Here is a 22,312-nt window from a genome sequence, read left to right on the forward strand (position 1 = left end):
ATTAATTGTTCGGTAGTATAAAGTTATATTAATACAAATACGACTATTGTTTGTGAATAACCTAATATTATACTTATTCATCATTATTAGGTAAGTGTATACTTTTAATTGGATTAGATATATTAGTATTATGTATCAATCATACCGGTAATTACCTAAGCCGGTAATTGATTAACACAACTTTCCTTATATAGCCAATGTCCATTATTATAACATAATGTAAAGGCAATATATGCAATTGGATGACTAATTACCTATTATAATTGTTCAAAATATCATTTAATATCAACACATAGTGATAAATATAGACCAATATTCATTATACAAAACTCATCTATTTAGAGATATTACTTGTTGACACCACTTCAATATACAACTGTAACGACCGAACCGGTCGTTTTGAGTATTTGTATTCCGTTCAGTTATTTGAAGTCTTGAGTAGCTTCATATGATGTATTATGACTTGTACGAATCGTCAATTTTAGTTTTTTGGTGATTCATGATAGATTTTGAAGAATGATGCCCAACTAGGAAGCTTTAAGTTGGAAGAGTTTACCAAAATTTGACTTTAGTGTATTTAACCTCGGATCAGAGTTTTGATAATTCCGTTAGGTCTGGATGGTGATTTTAGACTTGGGCGTATACTCGAATTTGTATTTGGATATTTCTAGAAGGTTTCGGCACTATTTAGCGAAAGTTGGAATTTTGAAGGTTTGGAATATTTATAAGTTTGACCGAGAATTGATTTTGGTGATATCATGTTTGAATTGTTATTCCGGGAGTTGAAATATCTTTGTTATGTCATTTAAAACTTGTGTGCAAAATTTGAGGTCATTCCGAGTTGATTTGATATGGTTCGACATGAGTTTTGGAAGTTGAAAGTTCAAAAGTTTTATTTAGTTCGATTTGAGGTGTGATTCCTGTTTTTAATATTGTTATGTGTGATTTGAGGCCTCGAGTAGGTTCATGTCGTATTGTAGGACTTGTTGGTATGCTCGGACGGGGTCTCGAGGGGCTCGGGTGAGTTCCAGCATGATTTCAAACCATTCCTCTGTGTTTTGTGTTGCTGGTTTTCTAGTGTTTCAGGTGGTCTTCGCGATCGCGGGAGTGAGGTCACTATCGCGGTGTGTAAGCTATAGCTGATTCTTTTACTCTACACATTCACGAGCTCAGGTCCGCATTCGCGGAGCTTTGTGTAGATGTCCGTGATCGCGGTAGAGTATAGGAGTTGAGAAAGTTCCTCTCCGCGTTCTCATGAATGTGGCCGCATTCGCGTAGGTTTGTCGTCCGTGTTCATCATGATCATGTGGGTGTGGTCTAGAATGAGGAAGGCATTTGCTGGCAGTGTTATTTTCTTCTTCGTGATCGTGTGGGCTATACCACGATCGCGTGGGCTATGCCGCAATCGCGATGCACATAACTGGGTAGAGCTTATAAGTACTCTATTTCGAATGTCTTGGTCATTTTATCATATTTTGAGCTATGGAGCTCAGATTTGGATGATTTTGGAGGCAATTTTCACCATATGTATTGGGTTAAATATTTTCTACTCGATTTTGATTATATTTTATAAATCTATCTTTGATTTTGACATTTGGATTATGAATTTTAAAGAAAAAATGGGAAGGGGGGGGGGAGAGGGGGGGAGGGGTTGTCTAAACGTTTCTAAAGTGAATTTTGAGTTTTAAACATCGATTCGAAGTCGCAATTGAGTGAAATTAGCATGGTTGGATTTGTAATTGAATGGGTTATCGGATTTTGTGAGTTTTATTGGGTTTCGAGGTGAGGGATTGGATTTGACATTTTGGTTGACTTTATGTAAATGAGTAAAGATTCGACATTTATCGTTTGGTTTGCTTCCTATGGCATTATTTGATGATTTGGAGTTGCTTTTGGCTAGTTTTGAGCCGTTTGAAGGTTGATTTGAGCGTGATGGCACTTCTAGTGTATCTATTGGGCTTGTTTGAGGCAAGTGTGTTGCCTATCTTTATTGGGGGAATTTTTCGTACTAATTGATATTGTTTGCTACATGCGGGGGTAATGCATATATGAGGTGACGAGCGTATATACATGGGCCAGGGTTAATCACGCTTGGGGGTAGATTATACGATTATTTGTGACTTGTAAAATTATGTGACCTTCTTGCTTCATGTTTTACTTAACTTCTAGATTAATATGAATATGAAGTTAAATTCTAGAAATTATGATTTAGCTTATTATAACTTGATTAAAATTTGACAGACTTTTTGTGAAATTATTGATGTGCTAAATTCGATCGTCATTATACTTAATCACAAATATATCGCTATGACCGTTATTCTTGAGATATCGGATTCTATACTTGAGTTGAAGATTATTTTTTTCAGAGTTGTTGAGATACTTGAACAATGAGGTTCTTGAGGTTTGTTGAATTATTATTGGCTTGAAAGATGTGATTTATGTTCATTTAGAATATTCGCTTAATCACTCTCCTTGATGTTATTCATGCTTCCTACCATGCTTGTTATTGATATACATGTGCTTGGTGAGGGAGAGTGTAGTGCATGAAAGGTGATGTTGTGCCATATCATATACATTAGCATGAGAGGAAGAGTGTAAAGCACGAAGGGTGATGTCGTGCCATGTGAGTTAAGCATGAAGGGTGATGCCGTGCCATTTTATTTACATTATCATGTGAGGATGAGAGTAAAATCACGAAGGATGATGCGTGCTATTGTTTTTATATTATCATGTGTTCATGGCACAAAGGGCATTTTCATGCAAGCGAGGATGAGAGACATGCATGATCTTGTGATATCTTTTCCTTGTGTAAATATTCATGCCTTTATCTTGAGATATTAGTATTGCACCTATATTTTCTATGTGACTTGTCGTTGTTGTTCTATCTTTATCCTCTACCTCAATTGTTGCTGTATCCATGTCTTCTATTTGTTTAACTTGCAAATATCATGCTTTCCTTCTTGTTTGTCATATCTACATCTATATCGTTTCTCATTTGTTGCACTTTTGTATAAGCCTTCTACCATGTTAGTTATTCATGCCTTCTATTTGTTAAGCTTATAAAGATCATTCTTTCCCTCTTGTTTGTTATATCTACATCTAATCCTTCTACCATATTAGTTAGTGAAATTTATGTTCTTCTATCTTAATTGTTGTCATTACTTCTATGCCTTCTACCTAGTCAGTTAATGTTGTCCATATGTACTGCCTTATTCGTTATTACTACCTGTGTACCTCCCACTTTGTCGTTACTATTATTGCCATTTCTTTTACCTGGCTGGTACTATTATGCTCGGTAAGGATGGGATAAATGCACAAAGGATATTACCGTGCCATTTGATTTGATATCTTGAGTTCATTTCTCATATTATGAAAGCTCTGGATTTACTATCGTGGTTTGATGGTCATTGCTTTAAGGAAAGGATTGGTTGTGATATTGAGAAATATTTGTCCTTGTTCTCTTCGATGTTATGTTTTTGTATTATTTCTATTGCTATTCTACTGCACAGGTTATATCAGTGAGTATATTTTAACTAAAAATCCTCGTCACTACTTCCGAGGTTAGTCAAGATACTTACTAGGTACATGGGGTCGGTTGTACTCATATTAGACGTTTGCACTTTGCGTGCAGATCTTGGAGCTGGTGCTGCTGTGCATGGCGGGAGCTGGCAATGAAGATGTTTCTGTTGCCCGGGCATGACTATCATTTGTCCTTGGTGGTTTTAGATTTGAGTTTTGTTTATGTATAATTCAAACAGATATTATATTTATTCATTATACTGGTTTTCTAAATCTAAATTGTAGTCGCTCGTGAGTTATACTTCCAGTCATAGGAAAGTTGTATAAATTTCAATTATTTAACTTATTGGCTTCATATTAATTCCAGTAGAATTGTGTTAACTGTATTTGGCTTACCTAGTGGGTCGGGTTAGGTACCATCACGACTAGGTGAATTTTGGGTCGTGACAACAACACTCTTATACTTAGAGGTCTTATTTGTTGAGTTGTTACATATTGTAGAATGGCCAACTATTAATAATATAAAATACACTATCAATTCTAGCAATTTTAATTATTCCATGATGATTAATAAAATGTTTTGAAGATATAAAAAAAAAGCTAAGTTCGAACATAGTATAATCATTATTTTAGTGAATTCTCGACCATAGTAAGAGTGGAGGACACATCCTAAAGTTAACACTCGACCATTAAGAATATCTATTGATTTAGTTTGAATGTTAAGGTTTATGGTTCAGAGTTGGGGTTAGGGTTCAGGGATTATAGACCATTAAAGGAATTTATCGGCGACTAGTGGTTGGGCTGGGGTTAGGGTTCAGGGATTATAAAGGGATTTATCGGTCACTAGTGGTTGATGAAAGATAACACATACTGTTAATGAATTAAAATATGTCCACATGGCCTATCCCTAACAAAAACCTTTGTGACTCATTCAAAATTACCCATCTGACCGGCTATGTTAAGATCAAAATTACTCACATTTCAAGATAAAGACCAAAAACTCACATTTCAAATCCAATTTTTACTTCCGAGTAAGCATTAGTCAAAGCTCCGGTGAATGCTAGTCAAGGATCGAGTTTGTCGTTTGGGTCGAGAAAGAACTGTCATTGTGTATTGCTACCAACCAGTTCACGGCTACAACTCCGGTGAATGCTAGTAGGTGATTCTCAAAGTTAAAAAGCTAAGGTAAGATATAAAATTTCATCCTTTTTTTATTTTAAGATTTCAAATTTAGTGATAATGTTTTTTTCGATTTTGTTGGATTGGATAAAAAGATGTCGATTTTTGGAATAGGACGATTATTTGATAGATCCAAGGATTGCTGACCTTATCAGCAGTTTAAAGTATGAAAAGGACACTCTTAAGCATGAAATAATAGTTCTGCAGATAAAGGTGGTTGAACTTGAAAATATTTTAGCAATGGATGTACATGCAGAAGATGATGCCGATGGAAGGATTGAACTGGAGGCATGGCATGTTCCTGTAGATGATTATGTTGAAGGGATGATTAAGTAGCTAGTTTATTATTAGAAATATTGTCTATTACGCAATCTCTAGTTTGTTGTAATAAGTGCATTGAAACAAATATTACATCAACAATAGTTATTCGACAAAAAAGTAGTTTTATTACATAAACGTAGATCCAAAAATCACAAATTATAATTAATCCACCATACAAATTTGTCCCATGACCAATTCAAACATCAATTACACCATAATTTATATTTAAATGCGTCACTCGCCCTTACAAACACAGAAATTGATAGAACATCCTGGTCACCTTCACTGCTCCATCTGTTTCACTTTCCAACTCATCTTTACCATCTTCAGCTTATTCATAATCTTCGTCATCATAATTTCCTCCTCCTCCTTCTTCTTATATCAAACTTCTGAGAAACATCACCATTTTCATCCTCTTCTCAAGCATCATCACCATTGTTATTCACCTATGGAGCATCATCACCATTTTCATCCTCCTCACCACCTAAAGTTTAATCTACACTGTCATTTGTTTCTTCGACAATTGTTTTTTCGGCAACATATCCTTCCATTTAATTTTGAATTCATGTCCAGGTCTTCTTCTTCCTCCTCATCAAAATCCTCTAACGCCAAACTCCTTGCAATATGTTTTTTACTAACATGTATGCCTTCATCAACTAATCTAGAACTTGATCTTGTTCTTTTTCTACTCGTAGTTTTTGATGGCTCTCTGTTCTTTTTTCTCCTATCGCACTTAAAAATCTCAACATTTGCTTTACTAGGGGAAGCTTCCGAAGTATCTTAATTTCGTTTCCTCGTGGCAGGCTTTGAAGGCTCAACATTTGCTTTACTAGGAGAAGCTTCCAAAGTATTTGCATTTCATTTCCAGGTGGTAGGCTTTGAAGGCACTGCAGTTACTATCTTTGCCGGAGAATTATGCTTCTTTACAACTGATTTCTTCTTCATGTTACCTACATGCAAATATTTTACATTTAATAATTTGAAACTTACGATCGGAATAAGAAAAATAAGCCCTAGTTCCAGCAAACATCTATGACCAGACGACAATCGACCACAGGTTTATTAATAAATATTAGGTCGCTAGACTGACAAAAATTTAAAATACAGATCCCAAAGATAGTTGAATAAAGAAATATAATCACCTACTCCATATAAAATATGGTTTTACAAAGTAAAATCGAAATGGCAAATGCACATGTACAAATTTCTCTACAAACCCCAAATCACATGTACTTATTGAATCTATATTGACGATTCATGTCACAACCCAAATCCTACCATAGGCCGTGATGGTGTCCAACGCTACTGTTAGGTAAAATAACAACTTATCAACACGTCAATATATGGTCCATAACATATTTTGCAATGAGTGATGAATTAAATAAGCGAAATTTCTTTATTTTTATAGAAAAGTACTTAAATAATATTAAATGCTCAAACGTGGTCAAAATATAAATTTAAATATCATCAAAGAAATACCAGCAAGAACGAGAGTCAAAATTCCCTAAAACCTAGTGTCAAAGTGCATGGGCATCTACTAGGAAGTACAATACTAATACAATATCTATTTGGAATATAAGATGAACAAGATATAGTAAATGACTAAGACGGGGACTCTGTGTGCTGCGAATCGTAGCATGGAATGCAGCTCACCACAAAGTCTCCTCAGCAGTTATGCCAATACGCCAAGGTGACCACCAAATGTACCTATCTTAGTACTTGCTCAATTAGTGCAGAAGTATAGTATGAGTACATAAATCAAAGCATACCCAATAAGTATCTAGCCTACCCTTAAAGAAGTAATGACGATGGGTCTATATTGACACTTACTAGTGGTTCAAAAATCAAAGTATAATAAAAGTAGACTGGTAAGAGGCATAGCAGGTAAAAACAACGAAAATAGATATATGTGCATAACACGATCCTCAACAGAAGAGTAAAAAAAAATCCTTAATTATCGAATACTACCTCTATAATGATCCGACCAGTCATTTTACGTATTGTAGCCCCTTTCTCCTATTTATTGCCTCTTCTATGTTTGTTTGTGGTTATGTGACTTGTCGATATGGTTGAATTGATTTCGGGGAAGTTTCGGAATGAATTAGGACACTTAGTCCCAAGGTTGAGAGCTTAAGTTGAAAGAATTGGCCGGAGTTTGACTTTTGTGTAGACGAATCTAGAATGGGGTTTTGATGGTTCCAATAGCTTTGTATGGTGATTTTGAACTTAGGAGTATATCCAGATATTTATTTTGAGGTCCGTAGGTTGATTTAATGCTTTTTGGTCAAAATTGGAAAGTTGAAGGTTTGGAAGGTTGAGAGGTTTGACCGGGAGTTGACTTCATTGATATCGGGTACGAATTTTGGTTTTGGGAGTTGGAATAGGTCTGTTGTGTCATTTGGGACTAGTGCGCAAAATTTGAGGTCATTCAGAGTTGATTTGATATGGTTCGACATTAGTTTTAGAAGTTAGAAGTTTATTAGTTTCTTTAGGCTTGAATTGGGGTGCGATTCGTGATTTGGATGTTGTACGATGTGATTTGAGGCTTTGAGTAAGTTCGTAACGTATTTTAGCACTGACTGGTTTATTTGAATGGGGTTCTGGGGGCCTCGGGGGTGTTTCGGATGATTGTCGGATCATTTTTTGACTTAGAGGAATGACTGGTGGCTTCAGTTCTGGTGCAATCGCACCTGCGAGGGATTTGTCACAGGTGAGATGCTGCAGAAGCAGCCTTTGGAGCACATGTGCGGATAAGGCTGGGCTTGGCTGGGGATGGAGGAAGTCGCAGGTGCGAAAGATATACCACATCTGCTAGTTCGTAGATGCGGGCAATGGGACGCAGAGGCGGAGGAATGCTGGCAGAGCTAGGATCACATATGCAGAAGAGTTTCGCAGGTGCTGATGAGCAGAAGCGAAAGTTGGACCGCAAAAGCAGAATTTTTCTGGAAGGACAGGGACCGCATATGCGGAAGGAGTTCGCAGAAGCGGACTCGCAGATGCAAGTTGTTTTCCGCAGAAGCGGATGGTCGGCTTTTGGAGGAAGCAGCAGATGCGGCTATTTTTCTGCAGAAGCAAGACCGCATGTGCGGTTAAGTGAGCCACGTGTGCGAAATCACTGGGAAGAGCTTATAAACGAGGGTTTGGTCATTTTGCTCTTAATTTGGATTTTGTAGCTCGGTTGGAAGCCATTTGTGAGAGACGTTTTGCTACAATTGAAGAGGTAAGTGAAGTTTAATCACATTTGATGTTAGATAATGATTACCCATTGATTATTATACATAGTTTATGTGAATTTGAGATGTAATTTGGGAATTTTATACTATGTTATTGGAGAGTGAGAATTGGTGATTTGGGGGTCGATTTGTGAATGGAATTTGATGAAATTAGTATGGTTGGACCCTTAATTGAATGGGTGTTCGAAATTTGTGAATTTTGTCGAATTCTGAGGTGTGGGTCGGAGGTTAACTTTTTGAGTTAACTTTGCATATTTTATTCAAGACCTTATTTATCATTTGAAATTGTTTCCTATAGCTATTATTGATTGTATTAAGTTGCTTTGGCTAGATTCGAGTCGCTAGGAGGCTGATTGGCAAACAAGGGCTTTTTGGTGTATTGATTTGCGTATTTTGAGGTAAGTAACATATCTAAACTTGGATTTGAAAGTATTTAACCCTAGAAACTATGTTATATGAATGGTATTGGGGTGACATATGCGCTAGGTGACGGGCGTGTGAATGTGCACCAGTGTGTTCCTGATTTGAGGTGGCTTTTAGACTATTACCGAAATTGTTTTGCTATCATACCTTATTACACCCATATTATCCCTACTTGTTCAGACATTTGAAATGTGATTCATGTTAGACATCACGTATAGACTATGTGTTATTTGTTTGAGACTTGATAGGGCTATTCTTGCCATTTCTCAGCTATTTGCCTTATTCGTACCCATGTTCTTAGTCATGATGCTATATTCGTGTATGATATCTCTATCTCAGTACTTCTTATTTGATTTCTCACATGTTCTTGATGCCTCTTATGTGTAACACGGTTAAACTGAATATTGTGACATGCGTTTATCTGAGACTTGAACCGTAAATGACAGAGTTTGGGCCACAGAGTCGGTTTGGTATTGATTTTGAGGTGACGCGTACGCCAGGCCCATATTGGGCTAAGTATTATTGTTTTGGGGCGACGCGTGTACCAGGCCTCACTATTGGGCTAAATGAATATGATTAGCGCTTGGGAAGTATCCGCCCCTCCGGAGTCTAACATGCCAGCAGTGGGCGTATGCACAGTGTTTTATATACGTGCTTGATGATAGGTAGTTATGTCAGACACCCGTACAGTGCTAAGTGTGAATATTTTGATTGATCTACTGTGATATTATTGATTTGACATGTATACTTGACATGTAGGCATATAGATGCACCTTCCTCATGTTGGCTAGTAAATGAAATGCTTTATCTGTGTTGGGCTTTAACTGTTATACTTGAAAGCATGCCTAAATTTCTGAAATGTGAACAAGATAAACATAATATCCTTGAGATACCTGTTTCTACTGTTTCCCTTTATATTCTAAGTTGTTATTGTTTATTGACATTGGCATTTGACGATTGTTTCTGAGCTCGTCACTACTTTCAACCCAAGGTTAGTGTTGTTACTTATTGAGTACATATGGTCGGTTGTACTCATACTACACTCTGCACTTCGTGTGAACATCCAAGTACATCTGGACGAGGCGATTTCCTGAGTTGAGTTGCTATCAGATTTTTGGGAGACTACGAGGTAGCTACTATGTCGTTTGCAGTCCTTGAAGTTCTATTTCAGTTACTGTATCTTTTTTGTTCTCTTATCCAGACAGTTGTATCAGAGGATTTTGCTTATATCTTGTTATTCAGTAGTGCTCGTGTACTCGTTGATACCGGATTTTGGGATTGGATGTAGTAGTATTATGTCTATATTCCCAGATATTTCATGATGTTTCCATTGTTCGGTTAATTAAACCTTGTTTTATCAAATTTATTATTTCCATGTGATTGTTGGCTTGCCTAGCAAGTAGTGTTAGGCGCCGTCCCAGCTCCAGTGGGAGTTGGGTCATGACATTGAATGGAATACATAATGATCAACAGGAGATAAAATATCACATCTCAAGTCAGAAGTACTCATAAGTACGCTGACTCCTTATCAAATATTACACACGTTTCTACCGAAGCAAACGGCCCGATCCTATAAGAGTGGTGGTACAATGTCCTACTATGGCGTACGGCCCGATTCCATAAGAGTTGTGGTACAACATCTTGTCATGGTGTACGACTCGATACCATAAGAGTATATTATATGATACTGCCGAGGGGAACATACCGATCCCATAAGAGTGTGTCACATAGTACTGCCGAGGCGACCGACCCGATCCTACAAGAGTGTGATACATAATACTGCCGAGGTGAATGGCCCGATCCCAAAAAAATATAAAACTTTGACGGGTCACTGGGCCCATTCACGAATATATGTGTGAGTTATGAAATTCAAGAGAATATTCGGACGAATACGCACAACACGGAGGACATTCAAAAAGAAGACTAATTTCTACTACAAATCAAGTAGCTCATCAAGTATCTAAAATAGCAAGTCCGATACTTTACGCAAGTTTCGTCTCAAACTAAAATGTAAATTAAGGCATTTAAATAGGAAAGAATAACTCAAATAATACAATTAAAGCATAGTGTGACTCTAAGTCTTCCCGGACATAATCAGGAATTCTAACATAAGCACGGACACTCGTCACCTCATACGTGCGTAGCTCCCATAACACATAACATATAAAACATATAGCACCTATAGGGTAATTTCCCCTCACAAGGTTAGATAAGAGACTTACCTCGCTCCGAAATATGATAACCGGCTTTAACGCCTCTCTAACAACTCAAACAAATGCCAAACGAGCTGAAACCTAGTGAATGGAATAGCTCTCCAAAATCGCCCCAAAAATGGCTCCAAAAGAGAAAATGAGATGGAAATGAGCAATAGGTGGATGGAATAGCTCTCCAAAATCGCCCCAAAATCAGTTCCAAAAGAGAAAAAGAGATGGAAAATGAGCAAATTCTCGATTCGCTAACTTATATTCTGCCTAGGCCTTGTTCTACGCGATCGCGAAAGCAACCATCGATCGCAAAGTCCAAACCAGCCTCGCCCAGAAATGCTCCTTCACAAATGCGAGGTCCTATCGCGATCGCGGTCCTTATTTAGCCAAGTGATGGTAGGCTATAATTACCTATTTTAGACGCTTGTTTCAATTTAATTTACTGCACTTTATTTGGTTTGAGCTTTAATTGATAGTATTTTTCACTTATTGTGTATTTTATGCCTTGTAAAAGTGATTCTGAACTATGTAGATGTTATGGAATGTATTTGAGTGATTTCGAGCTTTGAAGTCTGAGTAAAAGCCCAAGGTATTAAGCCGAGATCGTGTTCGGGGGTCGAGGACCAAGTCTGGACGTCAAAAATCAAAGTTTGGTCTGTACTCTGAGAAATGTCGCGCTTGTGCATTTCTCTGTTGCTTGTTAGAACTAGCTCTCTGGATTTCCCCACTAATGCCCCGCATGGAGCGTCGCCCCATGCGGCGCTCCTGTGTAAGTTTTACAGAGTAATTTTTCTATTTCAGCTAGGAGAAGGTGATTTCGTTTGGGACCCACCCTACTTGGTATAAATACATGGAAAAACGTTATTTCCTTAACTTTTGACACATATTCGACCTAAGGAGGCTAAGGAGGAGTGGGAAGAACATGAGCAAAAGGATTTCATCATTCCTTCCTCACTCAAGACCCGATTTTGGATTGAATTTATGTTTTTCATTACTTTAACTATATTTGTGATGAAGTACTCTATGTCTATGAAGTAGTTCTCTTTAGGGTTTGATGGATTTGGTGTATTGATGATTGTTTGTGGATTATAACTCTAGTTTTATGTATTGAAGCATTTTTGGATGATTTAATTGTTGCATCTATATTCACTTGTTCATGTAATTGAGAGAGGCATAACTTGTGATATCTTTGCATTACATTGTTGGTTGAGTTCATTAATTCTTCTTAGTAATCGAAAGAGGCTAGTTGACTCATTGATTAAACCTAGTTAGGAGAATAATCGAAAGAGGTTTTCCTAAATACCAATCCACTACGCATTCTAGCATATCTTCACGTGCTTAAATTGGTTCATCTTGTGAGGTTAAGACTTAATCAAGAGAGGAGTTTTTGCTGAACATTTGAACTAATAATTGAGTGAATTCGAGAGACTCACTTGAACATTAGAAGTGAATTATCTAGAGTTAGATCCCAAACAATTATCTTGCGCCTATCCTATCTACCCCTATTTTTTCCAACTGATAACTTCCTTGCTTACCTTTGTTGCAATTGTCATTAGTCAATAGCTTTAGATTCTTAGTTAATTTTAGTTAGAAATCATATAACCCTCAATTGTTGATTCTCTTGAATAACGATCAAGCTAGAAACTACGAGAATATTGTTTAAATCCAATCCCTGTGGATACGATATTATACTATACTATATTTGATTAGCGAGCATAAATTAAGTGTGTGTTTCGAGCTCGTCACCATGCCTACACGAACGCGAGCCCAGCTCCGCGAACGCGAAGGTCAATCCTTCAACCTCAGAAATTCATCTTCCGCGATCACGAACTCTTCCACACGATCACGATGAACAGCCCTCCAAACTAGGCCATCCCCACAACACACCGCGTTTGCGATCCTCACCACGCGAACGTGAAGCACACCCAGATCAAGCATCGTGATTGCGAGGCCCCACCCGTGATGGCAAAGAAAATAATTCTTCCCCGCTCCATACAACACTCCGCGATCGCGAGTCCTTCTCCGCAATTGCGATGCATACCCCCGACACCATAAATCAGCAATCACAAAATAAAGGGAAATGGTCTGAAACCATCCCGAAACACACTCGAGGCCCCCGAGACCCCATCCAATCACACCAACAAGTCCTCATGAATTATCCAAACTTATCCGTAGGTTTGAAACTCCACGAATAAAATCAAAACCACAAATCGACGATCAAAATCCTTATTTTAACTTTCAAACCTTCAAACGTCGTCAAACGCGTCCTAGTCACACTTAGACATTTTAGATTACAACCAAACATCACTCACAAGTTCCAACCAACTAAATGAACCTATCCAAGGTCCTGAAACACCTGCACGGCATCCGATAATACCAAAGCCCACTCTATGTCAAACTTAGCTAATTTAAAACCTTCAAATTACAAAATTCCGATAATAAGCGTTGAATCACTCCTGGACCACCCGATACTCAACCCGAACATGCGCCCAAGTCCGAAATCACCTTACGCACCTATAGGAACCTTCAAATCCCTATTCCGAGGTCGTTTATTCAAAAGTTAAACCTTGGACAACTCTTCCAACTTAAAGCTTCCGAATTGAGAATTATTCTTCCAAATCAACTCTGAACTTCTCAAACATCAAAAACGACTACATGTGCAAGTCATAATACATAAAGTGGAGCTAATCAAGGTCTTAAACTACCGAACAACATGCTAGAGCTCAAAATGACCGGTCGGGTCGTTACACTCTCCCCCACTTAAACATACCTTCGTCTTTGAACGTACCAAGAACCATTCAAAAGTTGCCAAAATCAGTGTATAACTCCTCGTGTACCTACCCTTGCCACCATAATCCATATGAGCACATTAGCTCAACTCAAACTAAAGATCCTTCCTCTACCTTAGCCCACAAGTCTTAAAACCAAATTTCAATATCCGGAATCTCCTATAAGGTCTAATTCTTGCATAAATAAACTTTATCAATCTCCTACATATACACCCAAGTTGTAATCACACAATGTAATGCATAGCTCATATACCCATAGTAATATCTTTGAACCACAATAGCTGCAAATTTCTGAACCTGGTACCCACAATATACCTTGTGACACATAAAATCCATGTTCCAACCCTTGCAATAGTGTAACGATGAAATAGATGTGCAGAAACTCATAACCGTCCATCAAATCAGTAAATCATGGGGTTCTTCCGTTCGACAAGAACCATTGCTACATTATGAACTGATTGGTGACATTCTCCCTCCAAACATACATTATACAAATCCGTTTGCACTGATTCCAGTTCGAAAAACCTCGTCTCACACAGCACAAGCTGCTCGGCTGACAAGACACATCATGCACCATCTAAAATCTTATACGGCGTGATCCATGCGCCAAATAAGCCGCAACTCGAATATGACCGATAAGGAAAGAAAACCCTCCAGCACGCGTAACAAATATAACAACCAAACAAAATGCTATGAATCTACCCCACAAAGGAGAAGTAAAGCACATAAGATAAGTATAAGGAATTGTACCCAACATCTCACAGTTGCGTCGTGCAACCCAATCCACACATGATACCTTTGTGGCGTGCAACCCGATCCAAACATCATACCTGTGGTGGAGTGCCACCCGATACACACACAATACTCTACATAGGATTACCCATCGAGCCAAAATGCTCACATTCACTAGACACACGTACATCAACAACAAGCTCGCCAAGTGTATACACATAACCCTGGGGATACGGATAGCATAATGTGGTTACAAAAAAGGCCAAGCACGTTTAAGGTGAAATAAACAAACCAGCAACTCGAGAGGCATACCGCTCATATAACACCATATAGCCTATACATGACCACAACACGCATATGAAAAATCAAGCCGCCTCACAACCCATATAGCATGAGAAGAGTAACACATGAAATAAATGATGACAGGAATAACATCCACCACACCCGAAGACTCATCCATAGACAAATGTTGTGGTGAATAAACATATCCAAGATGGTGTAGAATATACATTCATATTAGGCCTACAAATGGACCTCTGAACTGATTCCAATCATCTCAAAATAGGTCAATAGCCTTCCAAATATCCACAATGACCCTATCCATGACACATATAGTAAACTATCAAATCCTGAACAAACTTCCACCGGTTAGCAACCTTTCACTTAACTCATCCCAGAACAACAATTGCACCACGCAACCAACTTCCTATAACCGAAGCAGACACAAATATCAAGTCGTGGTCAAAATCATCATAAACGCTTCAAACCCATATGCACATAACCAATACATCAAACCGAATCCCTCTCAATCAACCAAGTCATGCACACTGCCAAGCCAGCAAGTATAACGACGAAACACCTGTATGGCCTTATCACACCGAAGGAACCAATCACTTTCCTTAATATAATGATCCAAACCACTACTAAACTGACCCCGCTTCTTCAGAGGTCTTTACCTCTTTTCAAAATAGCACTTCTCTTCCGAGCACACAATGGATCTCAATCAACACTCGTCTAGTGTGACCCCACATCACAAGAACACATTGTCTCAATACCCATAAGTTATTTTATACCCGCTCATGCACTCAATAGTAGCTCCAACTACTACACCCGTTCGGATGAGACCTTCTGTGAATCCAAAGTTGCTTCTTCCATCTCTATAACACCGCACTGCAGACCCGAGATAACATAGAATACTCCATGTCTCTTTTACACTCCGCTGCAAAACTCAATCCTCAGCCAATTAACGAACCCGAAAATGTTTAGGCACCACACCTTAAATCTCGAACGCACTAGAACCATTGTTGAGAGTCGCCCACTCTAAGATAGTTATGAACATATAACCAAATGACTAGTGCCCCATAAGCACACGAATACTCTAAAAGAGGCAACCGAATGAATCCTTTCCCTTGTATATCACATTCACAAGGAAGTATAAAATCTTAGTCATTTCACGACCTTTACATAAATCTTTAACGCGAAATGTAATGAATATCCATCATACTCCCTACACGAGTTACCCCTGATGCTCGCTTCCTCGAGGCATAAATAATCCATAAATGTACGGAAACCCAATAACTAAAAAACACATGACTATGTGACCCAATCATCAACGGTAGGCTCCCCCACTTGGTTTTAATCCACAATCATATAACCTAAGAACCCACATTGACTTCTCCTCCTTTGTTACCCCGATCTCGCATTGTTACTCAGCTATATTTCTCATTAGCTCATATTGCACTAAGTATAACACATCCCAATTTATCAGTCCCAAATGCACAGTCAACTTCATAATAGTCGTGCCGTCTTCCTCAAGCGATCCAGATCAACATCATAATACATGTATCCTATTAGATAAAGGTAGAACTCTTCATAGGGACTTTATCAGAAATCATGCAACCCCTAACCTTCTCACAGGAGATAGTCCACCTGTGTAACCTCATATTGACATCCTCCAACGACATTGCCATAGTTACATCCACTATGAAATTAGTCAATTCTCCAAAGTCCATACTGGTCCGCAAGCTATAAGAATCCGTTCGTTCTATTAACATCAACTGAAGGTCTAACACCCCATTCAAAGCTCGAGACCATATTGCATCCCAAAATGATAATTAAGCATTCACATTCCCTCTGTATTCCAAACAACTACTTTCGTCACATTCGAACTTCCCAGGTATAGAAGCCACCATCTCAAACAAAATACACAAACTTAGTCATTTGTCAACCATGACCCAAATCACACTAAGCTTTCTCAAAGCCTGTGGCTATCCTACCATAAAATCCATACGATACGCTCCCACTCCAGTTTAGCCATCATTCGAAGCAAATTACTGGATCTCTGTTGTTCTTACTTGACCCGCTGATAATTCAACCACCGTGAGACTCCCTTCCACCCCCCATGTCCTTTCTTATTCTTCTCCACTAATAATGCTGCCCAAAATCACGATCCATCTCCGTAACACCCAAACAAATAGAACGCCATCAACTCTAAGCCTCCCCAAGGATCATCTCCCTTGAACTATCAACATTGGAAACACCGATTCAATCCTGAAGTCGTAATACACCGTGATCTCTAATAACTGTTTCATAGGTACCACTTCGCAACACCGTACCCCTAAAGAAAAACAAATAAAGACCATCATACTGACGAGCCTTAATGCATTCAGATAAGGATGAAAACATAACAACACAAACCAGAATTCCACCAAGTTCAAAAATATCCAATCTCGCAACTCCGTCAACCAAAGCCTGAACATTCATAGTTCAATTGCCTCTCCTGTGCTTGAATTAAATATTGAATCTTCGAATTACCAACCAAATCCCCCTCCTGAAGTATTCACTATCACAATACATAAGTAAAAACCCTATCATTCACACAAACACTATGTAATAACAATGCGAGAAACATCACAATACCCTATATATAGCCATAAACCCGTGGCAAACACCAACACTAGGCTGAAATAACTGAACATCCCCTCACAAGGCGACGATAGTAACCCGCTCTCATATGCAAGAAAAACATCATGCACCCTATCTGTGACATCTCCACAACTTGTCGGTGCCCAACTGATATTGAATGCTTGACATCGCGTATGAGTGAGTAGGAAGGAACTGAAGGCATAATTTTCAACGAAATCAAATCGCATGACAGGGAATCAAGAAAAGGAAGTTCTCCTAACAGCCCTGCAGCCTCTCGAAGTTAAATACAAACGTCTCTGTACTGATCCACAAGGCTCTACTAGACTTGCTCATGACTCGTGAGACCTAAGTGAACCTAGTGCTCTGATACCAAGCTGTCACGATCCAAATCCCACCATAGGTTGTGATGACGTCCAACACTTCTGTTAGGCAAGCCAACAACTTAACAACACACCGATTGATAGTCCATAACATATTTTGTAATAAGTGATGAAATAAATAACCTAAATTTCTCTGTTATTATAGAAAAGTATTGAAATAATATTAAATGTGCAAACGTGGTCGAAATATAAATTTAAATATCATCACTGAAATACAACCAAGAACGAGAGTCAAAATCCCCAAAATCCGGGGTCACAAGTTCATGAGAATCTACTATGAAGTACAATACTAATACAATATATATCTGGAATATAAGATGGACATGATATAGTAAATCACTAAGACGATGACTCTGTGTGTTACGAATTGTAGAATAAAATGTAGCTCACCACAAAGTCTCCTCAGCAGTTGCACCTATGCGCCAAGATGACCATGTACATGTCTCAGTACCTGCACATTTAGTGCAGAAGTGTATATGAGTACATAAATCAATGCGTACCCATTAAGTATCTAGCCTACCCTTGAAGAAGTAGTGACGAGGGATCGATATCGACACTTACTAGTGATCCAATAATTAAAGTACAATAAAAGTAGGCAGCTATGAGGCATAGCAGGTAAAAACAATTAAATAAATATATGTGCATAACATGACTCTCAACACAAGAGTAAATATATAGGCAGGTATGAGGCATTGCAGGTAAAAACAATGAAATAGATATATGTGCATATCATGAAGAACAAATTGTTCCCAGCTCCATACAACACTCGGCGATCGCGAGTCCTTCTCCGCGATCATGATGCACACCTTTGACACCAGAACGACAATCCCAAATCAAAGGAAAATAGTCTGAAACCATCTCGAAACATACCTGAGGCCCTAGGGACCCCGTTCAATCACAACAACAAGTATCCATACCTTATTCAAACTTATCCAAAGGCTTGAAATGCCAAGAATAACATCAAAACCATGAACCGACGATCCAAATCTATTTTTTAACTTTCAAAACTTCAAACTTCGCCGAACGCGTTCGAGTCATACTTAGATATTCCATATTATGACCAAACTCCACTCATAAGTTCCAACCAATTAAATGAACCTATCCAGGGTCTCAAAACACCTCCAGAGTCTAATATTACCAAAGTCTACTCTAAGTCATACTTAGCTAATTCAAAACCTTCAAAATGAAAAACTTCTGATAATAAGCGTTGAATCACTCCAGGACCTCCCGATTCTTAACTCGAACATATGCCCAAGTCCAAAATCACCTTACAAACCTATAGGAACATTCAAATATCAATTCTAGGGTTGTTTACTCAAAAATCAAATCTTGGTCAACTCTTCCAACTTAAAGCTTCCGAATTGAGAATTATTCTTCCAAATCAACTCCGAACTTCTAAAAAATCAAAACCGACTACACACACAAGTCATAATACATAAAGTGGAGCTACTCAAAATCTTAAACCACCGAACGATATAGTAGAGCTTAAAACTATCGGTCAGGTCATTACAATTCAATCCAAAATCGAAGCTTCATTCATGTCGGAGGACGTCGGAGGACGTCGGATGCCGGAAACCACTATGGTCAAGTGGGTGAGTGGGAGAGAGAAAAAAGAAGAGAGAGAGAGAGAGAGAGAGAGAGAGAGAGAGAGAGAGAGATGAGAGAGAAACTATGTTGTCCCAAGTAAAGGATAGTTTTAAAGATTGACAAAGGAACTCAGGGATGAACCAGGTCCATCACTGGCTGGCATAGACACGGGAAGATTCAAAGCACGTGAGATGCACATGTAGGAGATAAATGAAATCTGGCATAATAATAGATATCTCCTGATCGAAAAGATTGCATAATTAATAAGGAGAAGGACTCCTTACTCAACGAGAACATTATCCAAGATAAGGAAGGAGTTAGGAGTTGAGATTAACTAGAACTCTTCCATCAAGGAAGAGTACCATTAGAACTCTAGTTTTTTTCTACTCTACTAACTCTATAAATTGCAGGACGCTCTCATTACATAGGTGACGCACAAAAGCATAAGTTAAATATGAATTGAGAGCAAAATAGCAAGGCATTTTGCAAGCAGTTCGTGTGTGATTCAAGTGTGCGAACCTGAAGCTACATGAACTAGATAGAAGAACCAGCTCCAAGTGTCTGTCTTTTATTCTAGTTCAATTGTAGTAGGTATTTTCATATTGTACCTTTCAGCTTTATCTAGAGGCAATTGTAATAAATACTCAGAGTATTCAAGTTAGAGTTAACTTGAAGTTGTCACAGCAGTTAGAGGCTGGTTGCTACAACGGGATTAGAGTTAATCATAGGTTTACAAAAGTGTTTTGTAAATACAGTTTTTGGCTCAGTGATTTAGCGGAGTTTGGGAAAATCCTGATGGGAAGTAGGTCGTGGTTTTTTTACTTTTTGAGCCAGGTGTTTTCCACGTAAAATACTTGTGTTCTTTAATTTCTGCATTTATTATTCTGCAACAGTAGGATAAAGAACACATAGAAGAATCAGGTCCTTCTATAATCTGTGCACACGAAAAATTGGACACCACACAAATCACCCTCCCCCGCTCTTGTGTGGTATTGACGTATAAAATTTCAATTGGTATCAGAGCAGGTTATCCTTGAAGAGGCTAACACCTTAGGAGAAGATCAAGATGAGTGCACCACCTAGAAACTGGGAAGGGCAATCCACTGCTAGGCCACCACTCTTCAACGACCAGTATTACTCTTGGTGGAAAAACAGGATGAGAGATCACATCATAGGAGAAGACTATGAGCTATAGGACATTGTCACAGATGGTCCACTGGTTACCATGAAGATAAATGCCGAATGATAAGAGGTACCAAAAACAAGAGCTGACTGCACTGCTGACGACTTGAGAAAATGAGAGAAGAATGCTAAAGCCAAGAAATAGCTTGTTTGTGGACTCGGTCTAGACGAGTATAGCAGAATTCAAAATTGTACTACTGCTAAGGAAATTTAAGACACTTTGCAAGTGGCTCATGAAGTAACACCTCAGGTAAAGAGGTCTAGAGGAACGTTACTATATTCTCAATATGAGAATTTTACTATGAAGGAAGGAAAAACCATCCAAAAGATGTATATAAGGTTCACTGCACTAACAAATGAACTTAGGTCTTTTGGAAGGGTTATTCTTGAAGAAGACAAAGTTGAGAAGATTTTGACAAGGGTTCTGCCAGTCTCATGGGAGAGCAAAATCACTGCTATTCAGGAATCAAAAAATATTGCCACTCTTAGGTGGGATGAGCTAATTAGAAATCTCACTGCTTATGAACATAGAAGGCAATCCATGAATATGGATGTACCCAAGAAGGAAAGGAGCCTGGCACTCAGAATCACTGAAGGTTCTAATCTAAAAGATGATGAAATGGCTATGATCACAAAGGACTTTAAGAAGTACCTAATGAGAGGAAAGGGTTCTTCAAGAAGTGGAGGCTACAGCAAACCAAGGGTTCCTGAAAAATAGACCAATGAGGGCTGCTACAAATGTGGGAAGATTGATCACCACATCAAAAACTGCCCTTAATGGGAAATTGAACGGAAGAAGGAAAGAGATGAACGAAGAAACAGAAAGAAGGAACATGTTCATCCCAAGAAGAACAAAGGATCAACAAAGGCTATGGTTGCTGCTTGGGGAGAAAGCTCAAATGAAAGCTCAAATGATGAAGATAGAGATGAACAAGCACTTATGGCTATTGAAGAATCTGATGCGAAATCTGAGGTAAGTATAATTCATCTCAAAGATAAGATTAAATTTTTGTCTAAAGAAAGGCTATCTGAATTACTTCTAGATTTCATTGATGAATCTGAGAATATAAACAATGAAAATGAACAACTATCTAAGAAATGTGTGATTTTGAAAGCAAAGTGTAAGAACCTGGAACTTAGGGTTAGTGAGACTATGAGTGAAAATGCTGCATTAAAGAACCAAGTTCATGCATTTGAATCAAATGTCCTAGAACTTAGATCTAAAAACCTAAAACTGAAATTATGAACAAGTAAAAAGACAGTTGATTGCACACAACTCACTCTAGAAGAAAATGTAGGTAAACTAAAAGATGAGTTGTATAAGAAAGATGATCAGGTTAGAATTTTGAAGGAGGATCTAGGCAAAGTCAAGCATGAACTAGACAGAACGTGTAAATGGAACAGGTCCTTCGATGAATTGTCATGGCTACAGGAACATCACTGTAGCAATAGAAGAGGAATTGGCTTTGGGAATCTGCCACCTAAATGGGATCCCAAAAGCAAGTATCTCACACTTCCTAAGAACAAAATTTGCACACACTGTAGTAAGACTGGTCACTATAAAAGTGAATGTACTGCAAAAGAAAAGGCTAGTCAAAAGAATAAAAAGTTTGTTAAAGGGAAAAATAGGCTATCAGGTTGGGCTAAAAAGAATTTGATTCATCCTTTTTCCTATAGAAAGGGACTCAAACTAGTTTGGGTTCCTAAGACTAACCCCTGATTTCCTTTTGCAGGTCCAAGTGAAGGGGGGCAGCCAAATATGGTACATGGATAGTGGCTGCTCAAAGCACATGACTGGATGCAAGGACCAGTTCCTTTCACTTGAGGACCACAAATGA

The 22,312-nt window shown here is 38.4% G+C and overlaps 1 protein-coding gene across 1 annotated transcript; it reads left to right on the forward strand.

Annotated features, from left to right (window-relative positions):
* The first annotated feature begins 20,802 nt into the window (after positions 1-20,802).
* LOC138905810 (uncharacterized) lies at positions 20,803-22,312 on the forward strand. The gene is made up of 3 exons (XM_070194327.1): positions 20,803-21,177; positions 21,274-21,615; positions 22,208-22,312. Exons 1-3 carry the CDS (start codon positions 20,803-20,805, stop codon positions 22,310-22,312), a joined length of 822 nt encoding a protein of 273 aa, XP_070050428.1.

This window comes from Nicotiana tomentosiformis, chromosome 2 (assembly GCF_000390325.3).
Source record: "Nicotiana tomentosiformis chromosome 2, ASM39032v3, whole genome shotgun sequence".
NCBI classification, from domain to species: domain Eukaryota; kingdom Viridiplantae; phylum Streptophyta; class Magnoliopsida; order Solanales; family Solanaceae; genus Nicotiana; species Nicotiana tomentosiformis.